The sequence below is a fragment of the Phalaenopsis equestris genome, unplaced genomic scaffold, assembly GCF_001263595.1.
Source record: "Phalaenopsis equestris unplaced genomic scaffold, ASM126359v1 Scaffold000041, whole genome shotgun sequence".
In the NCBI taxonomy this organism is placed as follows: domain Eukaryota; kingdom Viridiplantae; phylum Streptophyta; class Magnoliopsida; order Asparagales; family Orchidaceae; genus Phalaenopsis; species Phalaenopsis equestris.
This window is the reverse complement of record NW_018164483.1, coordinates 422,015-432,276: the sequence shown is the minus strand read 5'-3', so window position 1 is coordinate 432,276 and position 10,262 is coordinate 422,015. Positions and strand designations below refer to the sequence as shown.

The 10,262-nt window shown below is 31.7% G+C and overlaps 1 protein-coding gene across 1 annotated transcript in view; it reads right to left on the bottom strand.

Annotated features, from left to right (window-relative positions):
• Positions 1–5,002: 5,002 nt before the first annotated feature.
• LOC110019062 (UDP-galactose/UDP-glucose transporter 5B-like) overlaps positions 5,003–10,262 on the bottom strand; it is a 31,477-nt gene continuing 26,217 nt past the window's right edge. The window contains exon 12 of the mRNA XM_020716600.1: positions 5,003–5,118. Coding sequence (XP_020572259.1) covers positions 5,011–5,118 — 108 coding nt within the window. The 3' untranslated portion in view covers positions 5,003–5,010. The remainder of the gene's footprint in view (positions 5,119–10,262) is intronic.

The window sequence follows — 10,262 nt, the reverse complement described above, 5'->3', positions numbered from 1 at the left end:
AAGCCGGTCAGTTTGACTATAAGTTTTTTGAAATCGGAGCTCTGAATGACCTTTTTATCAAGATTTGAATGTTTGATGCTTAAAATATTATCTCGAGATTCGTGTCATGATTTGAGATTCGTGTCGGATGACGAAATTTTGTTGGTGGTGTATCAACTATTACGGAAAATTTACCAGAGACTTAATCCATCAAAAGTATACATTTTTAATTAATTTATATACTTGAAAAAATATTTTGTTACAGAAATATTCTTCATTAATTTATACTTTTAAAATAACTACTATATTTCGTTTTGACTTTGCCATTAAATCAAAGCTTTTGAATAACTTTTTTTCGTAATTTAAAATTTGAAATTGAAATATTGATAATTAGTTTATGAAAATAAGTACTTTCGAAAAATTTATCAGCTTTAATAATTTGAGAATTATAAATAGTTTATTTCAAATATTATTGAAATTTTTAATTTATCGTCAATATATTGAAGTAAAATATTATTTTATAATATATTATCTTATATATTATAATTTATTAGCTTTTTCTTTTTAAATTCACCGCATAATTTGTTTATGATGAAACTAGAAGCTTAATTAAATTTATATTTTGAGTGTTAATTTTTTTAAATTATGTTTAAATTTTTTAAATAGCGCGATATATAATGAAAAATACTGGATTTTTTATAAGATTGAGAACTGTGATTTATTATTTATGTACAATATACGCAAAAACAAACAATTTATAAATGGGTGTAAATAAAATAGCTAATTCGAAATCCAATATGCAAATTAAATATAAATAAGAACGCACATATATAGAAGATAATATGAACGAGATGTGTTAAAGCGATATAAATGGGTGTATAATTGTGGACCATAATTTAAAGGGAAATTTACATACATATGTTATGCGAGAATAATACACAACAACAATCAAATCTAAAAGATTTTTGTGGTTCAACATGAAACTGATACGCCTACGTCCATTGGGAGGGACATTTCATTAGCACCGGATTTGAGAAAGAAAGATGCTAGATGCAACAATTCACACCTCTCACCATATAAATTTAAAAGTCCTTGAGTCTCTTTTATAGATGAGGACTAGGTTATACAAGTAAATAAAGCCAAAAGGCCAAATTATACCTAATATAATCAAAGCCATAAATACAAGAATCTACAGCTCATCTCTTACTTCTAAATGAGTTCCAAAATCCAATTCAACTGCACCAAGATGGTTGCAAATGTACCCCCCACCCTAAGGGATCAAGCCTCGCATAGTTCTTCAAAATGCCCGCATGGGCAATCGATCCTGAGCTCGAATGTTCACCAAACTTCTACAATAGGTAAAATTCTAGACTGGCAGTACCTTTGCGGGTTTGACTGCTAGATTCTTCTTCATATCTATCTTCTTCAACAAAAACTTGCCTTCTTCAATCAAGTCCCGAACAAAGTTATATCCCACATCAATGTGCTTGGTACAAGCAGGATAAACTGGATTTGTGGCGAAAAATATTGCACTGTAACTATCACAAAATACTGTCAGAGACTCCTGATCCTCCCAAGTCATCCAATAGGACGTGCATCCATATATCTTCCTTTATCGCCTCTATTATTGTCATGTACTCAGTCTTCATAGTAGACAATGCAACAGTAGACTGAAAAACCGACCTCCAATTGATTGGATTCCTGAATAAATAGTCAATTGTAAACCTCCACCTATCCATATCACCTGCATAGTCTGACCTACATAGTCTGAGTGAGTGTAGTCTACGCACAAATCTGTAATAGATTACATTCACTCAAACACCAAGCTGACATCAATTGTACCCTTTAGATACTTCAAAATACTCTTCACAACCTGCTAATATTTTCTTCCTGGATCATCCATAAACCTGATCACAACACCATATTGGTTCCTTGTATACTCATGTCCTCTCATAAACATCAATTACACCCAATGGCTTTCCTTCATAGAGGGAGCTTCTACAACCTCCAAGTACTGTTCTTCCGAAGAGACTACATCTCTTCATCCATTATTGCTCTCCAAAGATCATAATATGGGCTTTTCACCACTTCTTTGTAGTAACAAGAAATTTTTGCCTCTGTGGCTGAAAGTGCAAATGCAATATGATCCCACCACTAAGCTTGTTTTAAGACATTTTAGCACCTAATCATGCTTCTAGCAATAGATTCATGAACAAGAATCTCATCCTCAATATTTTCTTTCACCTTTTCCTGAGCACTATCAACAAATACCTCCTGACCTGCAACCAAATCAAAAATCTGAGTCAAAGTGGAAAAACTCTATAGAACAAATGGAGTAGCATCAAACTATAAATTTCACTACATATTTGTGGTATGAGTAGAAATCTTCACCTACTTTGAGTCCTGATTTTCAACAAGTTTGTCTCGTCAAATGTAACATCTTTGTTAATGACAATTTTCATTTATAACTGATCATACAACTTGAAGCCTTAGACTCCACGCTTGAAGATAAAAGAAGATAACCTTCTTTAATCATGGTTCTAGTTTATCATTCTACACGTGGTAAGTAAGATGGACACTCATAGACACCCATACACTCACATGTGCTCATAATCTCTAGCAGGATGCCATGTACACATATCTTTTGGGTACTGATTCTGAATAGCAGCATAAGATAAACAGTTTACTAAGCGACAAACATATTCTATATCATCAACCCAATAGATTCTATCCAACCAAACACTAGATAACATGCACTGAGCTTTCTCCACCAGTGTCCAATTCATCCTCTCTGTCACCCCGTTCTGTTGTAGTATCTTTTGAACAGTGAAGTAGTGCTCCATCCCATCTCTCTTACGCTCTTGTAAGAGATTAATCAAAGTGTGTTGCCACCATTATATGATCTGACACATCAGATCTTTTTATAAGTCTGAGTTTCAATCCACTTCTTCCAAATTATGAAAATATCCAGCACTTCACTTTTGCACTTCATAATGTACACCAAAACATACATGCATTAATCATTAAAAAAAGAGACAAAATATCTTTGTCTGCTGAATGATGATGTCTTCGTTGAGCCCTAAACATCTATGTGAACATATTCTAAAATATCTTTTATACTGTTAATGACAATATCAAAAGATACACATGTCTTCTTGTCAAACATCCATTATTCATAGAAATCTAGATTGCACGTATTGGCTCCTTTGATCAATCATTTCTTCTCCAAAAGCCTGAAGTGAATCCTTTCAACATAAGTTAGTCGCATATGCCACAACATAGTGGCGTCAGAAGAATTATCAGTAACAATTGTTCTAGTCACTGTAGAACCTTAAAGGTAGTTAAAATTGTGATGACGAACTCTCTTCATAATAACCATTGCTCCACGACATATCCTCGGAACTCCTGCCTGAATAATTACCTTGTAACCCTTGCACTATAAAGCCCTAACTAACAACAAATTATTTCTGATATCTGGAATATATTTAACATTAATGAGCTCCCTCATAGTACTATTATGCATTCTGATAAATATACTCTTTACACCAATAATACGAAAAGTTTAATCGTTGTCCATAGTCACTATGCTGCTATCTAGCTCCTTGTACATATAAAACCATCCTCGATGAGGAAAAATGTGATAGGTAGCACCTTTGCTTAGAATCCAACATGAATTATTTGTAAATAAATTATGAGCATTACAGATATTAATACATCTGAATCTGTCTCTTCATATCTTTCCACATTGATATTGGCTTTCGCTCATAAGCAACTTCCTTTCCCTTCTCCTTCAGCTTCAGACAATCTTTTTTCTAATGACCAGTCCTTAAACATAAAACACACTGATTTTTTTTCAAAACTTTGCTCACGAGACTTGTCATGCTTTTAAGAAGTGTCACCGTTGTAACATTTATTTGCCCAATTCTTCTTCTTTTTCTCTAATCTGTCACGTTTGAGTGTAAGTGCCTCATTTGATTCCATCTTTGTGAACTCTTGTCCCTTCGATGAAACTCATGATTCAACAGCGTCACAGTCATTTCGTCGTAATTCAAGACTTCCTTCACCTGAATGAGTGTAATAGTGAAATTTTTGTACTCATCCGGGATGAATTTAGCAGAAGAAGCGCATTTTCTTCATTTTCAACCTCCTCATCCAAATTTAATAGATCGACTAATAGCTTTGTGAAGTCATTCAGATGCTCATCATATGTAACCCCCGTCTCATGTGAAATCTGTAGAGTGGACGTTTCATATGAAAACGATTCTCCATGTTATTCACGAGATATTTGTTCTCTAACATTCTTTATAATTTCCATGTATAAGTCTCTATTATCACCAAATATTTGATCTATCGAGTCAAGTAATTTTAAATCAAGCAACAATCACTCTGATTCAACTTCAACCAATATTTATCTGACATTTCTTTAGGACATTCCTTGTTATTCAGGACTTTCTTCAGATTCAAAGAACACAATGCATTCATCGCTTCGCATCGTCACATGTCATGTTTCATTTGTCGTCAAATTTTGTCATATCGATTTTGATAGTATGCGTAACCACTTGATGAATAGACTGTTCCAGAACTTGATATTGTGCTATCTTTTATTTCCTTCACTGTTAAAATTCTTTTCTCAAAAAAAAATAAATAAATAAATAAAACCTGAGAAAAAGAGGAAAACAAAACTAATAACAAAAAAAAAAAGTTTACCTGGAAAAAAATAAATTACAGAATATTCTTCTTTATGAAATTTCTTTTTTTTTTCTTTTTCCTTTATCTTTTTTTTTCTTGTTTTTTTTTCCGAACATCCTTTCTCAAAAAAAAAAAAAAAAAATCCTTTAAGAAAATGAATCATTTTCTATTTTCTGGTCCCGAAATTAATTTCCCACAAATCACTGTTCTTAAATCTTCCTCCAAATCTCCCTGCTTTACCGATTATGTCTTTTACACCCTTCCAACAAATCGTCTTTTCAATTGTTTTCCTGAAGCTTTCCTTGCATTCCTTTTTTCTTTTTTCCAGCGAAATTCCTCCTTCTAAGGATTTGGAAACCTTTGTCCACGCCAACCCTCCTGCACGCCTAATTTTCGGGTCCAAGCAGCCTTCCTGCTGCCGCCGGTCTGCTGCCAAACCTTTGAGTCTACCTACAAAGCGCACGTCAGGCCATGTGTTGTAAAAAGACACCAACAACGCACGTTGGATTTGCTATCGTCGACACCGAACCATACAACATTCACGAACTCAAAGCTCTGATACCAATTATTATATAGAAACAATGTGAAAACATAGAGATTTGCTCAACAAAAATCAAACACAAAAAGTTTATGTGGTTTGATGTTAACTTGATTCATCTATATCCATGAGAAAAGAGATTTCACTAGCACCGGGTGAGATAAAAAAAATGTAGGAGTTACTATTCACACTTCAATCTTATAACTCATAAGACCTTAAGTCCCTTTTATAGCGGAAGATTATGACATACAAGTGAATAAAACCAAAATATCAAATTACCCCTTGTACAATCAAAGCCATAAATATAGCAACATATATATCACACAATTCTTATGTATTCATATATCTAACACCTAAAGTTTGATATTTACATTTATGTCATATTGGTGTCACAAAGTTATGCATGAAATACATTTCACTCTTTAACAGATAATAATAATAATATTTTTGGTGCAAGTATGTTAAGCATTCGCGTGATATGCATGTAAATATGAATATTTAGGTATTCGGAGTGAAAATACAGAAAAATTGTATGATATGTACGTAAATGTCCCTAATTTAAGTTACATTACATATAGTACACAAGTGTTTTAATTATTGAGCGGAATATGAATAATTTCAATTCAACAAAACATGCTAATTAAGCAATCAAATTACTATACACCAAATTAAGAAATTAAATTAAAAATACCGCTATTAGTACTATTTGTAAAAATAAATTACACAATTTCATGTATAAGTTTATGACACCAATTTATTATAAGTAGAAAAATCAAATTTTGGGCGTTGGATTTGTGAATTATACATAAAAATATAATTGTCTGATATGTGAATGTAAATTTCCCATAATTATTGTTAGGTATGACTCATATACTATAAATGGGACAGATGCTAGAGCGGAGCGGAACCCACGAGGAAAGAATCTGTCCAATCGGGAGAGTTTCATTATGTGGGTTGGGGTTGCGGGGCCAACACCCCGCGGTTTGGTACATTGGTAATTTAAGTAATTACATATTGTACTATAGGGTGATATATATGTCCTGTTTGTAACCCTAGGTGAGTGAGATTCTGAATTTGTATTTTGTACTCTTTTCTGAATATCGAAGAAAACCGTCGCTCTGCTCCCGATGACGTCGGCATCTTTATCGAACCTCGTTAAATCTGTGTATTTTTTCTGGATTTGTATCGACTCCTGTTTTTCTTCACCCGAATTTCTCAACAATTATAAACATAAATTTGCATGAATAAAATTAATCTGGGAATTTTAGTTTGAACATCTCAGACAACACTCAGCATGCATGAATAAAATCAAAATTAAGGATTGAATCATTTCAGCCTCAATTTAAATAGTCTGTGGCCTATTTGGGCTCTTATATAAAGTCTGGGATTAATTATGTCCCATCATACAATATTTTGACACTTTTATCTATCATTAATGCTTAGATAAATTATCGTATAATACTCATATAGAATAGGAGTTGTTTCATTGTTCTGGCAATAATTTCATGAACTAAACTACTGTGTAATATAACAAAATGCGCGAGAGAAATTATTAATTAGCTATTCTAATTTTTTTTTAAAATAGAAGACAACTGAATTTAGAGAGAGTGTAATGGCTACGGACAACGATGAGCTAACAGCCATTAAAACTAAGATGTTCATTAAAATCCAACCAACATGAAAATTATATATTTGTGTTGAGAGAGAGAGAGAGAGAGAGAGAGAGAGAGAAGGGTGAGCACTAATGAATAACAAAATCTCTTGTCTATTAGCTTTTCACATAAAATGATCCCTTATTTATATGAGTGAGATTACTTGTTATAGGATATTTTAGGTATTTTATATATATGAGCTTATTACTTGGTTGACATATGTCTCAGTTGGTTGGGTTAGCATGACTACGGTTCCTTAAGCCAGTTCGACCGGTTAAGCTTGAGTTGTGCAGTTGATCGACTAGATTTGATTAGTTTCGGATCGGTAGGGTTAACTTCGTCGACTAGACATTGTCGATCGGTTGATCTAATTTGACTACCCATCTTCAATCCCTTGATGGGGAGTTCTGGTCAGCATAACAAATTATACAATCGAGCAGATGGTGAATTATTGTAACTCGATCGATAGCTCATTCCTTGACGAGGGGGACCATTCTGCCATTTCAGAATGGTTGTGAGGTCATGTTGTATGACTAATTGTTTATCCTAATGAGGAATCCTCAGATCAAACCTACTAAGAGGTAGGTCGATGCATTTGCTCTGTTTTCTTATAGCGATTGGCTCAGATAGCTATCTTGTTTTAGTTCGATGGGTTTGAGTTCAGGTCATTCAGTCCTCTTCGTGGCTTGATCATCGGTTTTGACCTCGCTTGCTTTGTCTCGGATAGTTACATCTGGTTGGATAAGTGGTTCTTCTTTGTTGTGTTTTCTTTCTTCTGGATTATTGAATTTCCTCATGATCAGTATTGACATATTTTCCTTATTCAAATTGATTGATTGATTAATCGTAGGAACTTGTACGTGTGTACGTTTAGCTGAAGAAGGATAAATTTTTGTTTTGAGTCAAAAATATTTATATAAATCTAATTATAATGAATTTACAATTTAAAAAAAAATTGTTTTAAGATCATTTTTTATTTTCTTAATAGGAACAATTTGTCTACTTCATTTTTGAGTTGCACTTGGCATCATATGAGAAGCATGTTATGAAGGAATTAGTAGAGAGTTCTCTTCAATTATGAGACATGTTATATTTTCTAAACTAGTGAACACTAAAGCTAAACTTTGTGTGTATGTGTGGGTGTATTTTATGTATAATAATAATAATAAACTAATGATAACTTGAAATTTAAACCTTAAGATAAAAGTGCTTAGAGGATAGAGAAGGAATATATAAAGGAAGTTGATGGAGAGTAGCTAATTAAGCTATAATGACGGCATTAAATGTTGCAAAATGATAAGATTTTAATGAATGTTCATATGGAGGCGCACATATTGCATGTGCTTTTGGATTCAAAATTTTATTGCAACATCTTAAAGACTAATTAATACTAAGTAGGGTTTAGTTGTTAGATATGTAAACACATAGGAATTAGGTGGTATGTATTCAAATACCCCTAAAAAAAATAACCCAACTCTAAATTGAAATGTCTTTACCATATAAAACATATATTGTCACTAATCTTATAGTTGTTTTTAATAAAATACGTGTTATTATATGAATTAGTGTATGCTCAACCATTATAGGTTTAGAAGCAAAAGTAATATTATTTTAAACATATATATCCCTCATTCAAAATAAATTTATGCAGTATTATAGACAAAATATTAATATAAATATTCTAGACATATAATAAAATACATTAATACATAAAAAATAGAGAATAAATAACTAATATATATATATATATATATATATATTAAAAAAAATAGAGCTATCTATTGCTCCTTACATGTTAAACATACAATTGAGTTACAAAACATAAGGGTTAGATCACTAAACCTACACCCAGATCACTTACCCCATATAGTTCTTACAACCACGCTCACAAAATGTAAGAAAGAAATCTAAGTAAAACCTTGTATATACTCGCCTGAAAATAATCAATCTCTACAATGAAGATAAGGAATGGATAAGGTGTCCCCATGTAGTAGGAGAGCTAACTGATTAGGAGGTATAATCCAGAGAGGATGACACAAAGAGGGAGAGAGAAAGAAGATACATATATATATATATATAAAGTAAGAAATAAATAAAGAAGTTCAATTAAGATATTGCATGGAAATGCACTTGCAGGGCACGTGCTGCTAGTTATTACAGTTGTATGAGCATATGGACGTACAGTGAGACCGTGGTACTCTCACTCATTATATAACAATTACCTTTATAAATTTCTAATATTTACTGTTGAGGAAATAGTAGTTGGAATTTTAGTAAATGTACTGGTTTTTTTTATTATTTTTTTTTTATTTTTTTGGGGCATTTACATGCATACCGCACAATTCTTTTATATATATATATATATATCACTCAAATTTTTATTATGCATCACATCAAAAATATTATTATTCCTAATTTTTTAAAAGTGAAATGTACTTTTTTGATGTATAGATTTATATAATACGAAAGTGCTATAAAAATAAGTATCTAAGTCATGGCGTTAGATAAGTAAATGGAAAAGAATTTTGTGGTAAATTAACACATCCTTGTAAAGTGAGGTTTCTAAGACATGATGCATAGATTAATGTCAGTTTTGCAGCTTATTTTTATAAGTATGTTCTAGACATTATATATTACTTATTAATTTTTAAAATTCTATATTTCACGCTATAAAGAGTTATATAAAATTAGATTTAGAATTGAAGTATTTTAATTATGGAAACAATAATATTTTAACTTTAACATAATTTAGTATAATTGCAAAAATGTTTCAAGTCATTCTTTCCCCTATGTATTTTACTGTGAGCCTCTAGAGGGGGAGGAGGAGAAATAGAGGGGGTAGAAAGAGGAGAAATAGAGAGTTTAGAGCCAATTTTATGAGTTATATTATGGTAGGGTTATTATTATATATCCTAGTTCAAATTTTAATTTTATTACTCGCTTGTGAATTGTCTAGTATAATTTTATTCGAATGAATTTTACATAAACCTATTCTGATTTTACATATGTAATGTACATTAATTTTTATCTAGTATTTTATATTATTTTGCATTTTATACGTTTAAGAATATAGACTCTCATTAAAATTAGTACATAATAAAGAAAGCTTTTAAGCTTCGTTTAGGATAGCTTTCTGGCTTTTTTGTTTTTCAGAACACCACCACAATTATGTTTTAGAAAATATATTCTTACTATTTTCTATAAACTTTTGTAATAAAAAACTATTTTTTTCAGCATGAACTATTAAGTACAGTGGCTACCAAAATGTTGTGTCTAACTTTTTGAAATTAAAATAAATTTATAATAGCACTTATCTTTTTGAACAACAGCTTCTTTTGTAGCAACTTCACAAACGCTTGTTCAAATAGCCGCAATAGACCCAAACAGGCACTTAAATTTAAGGC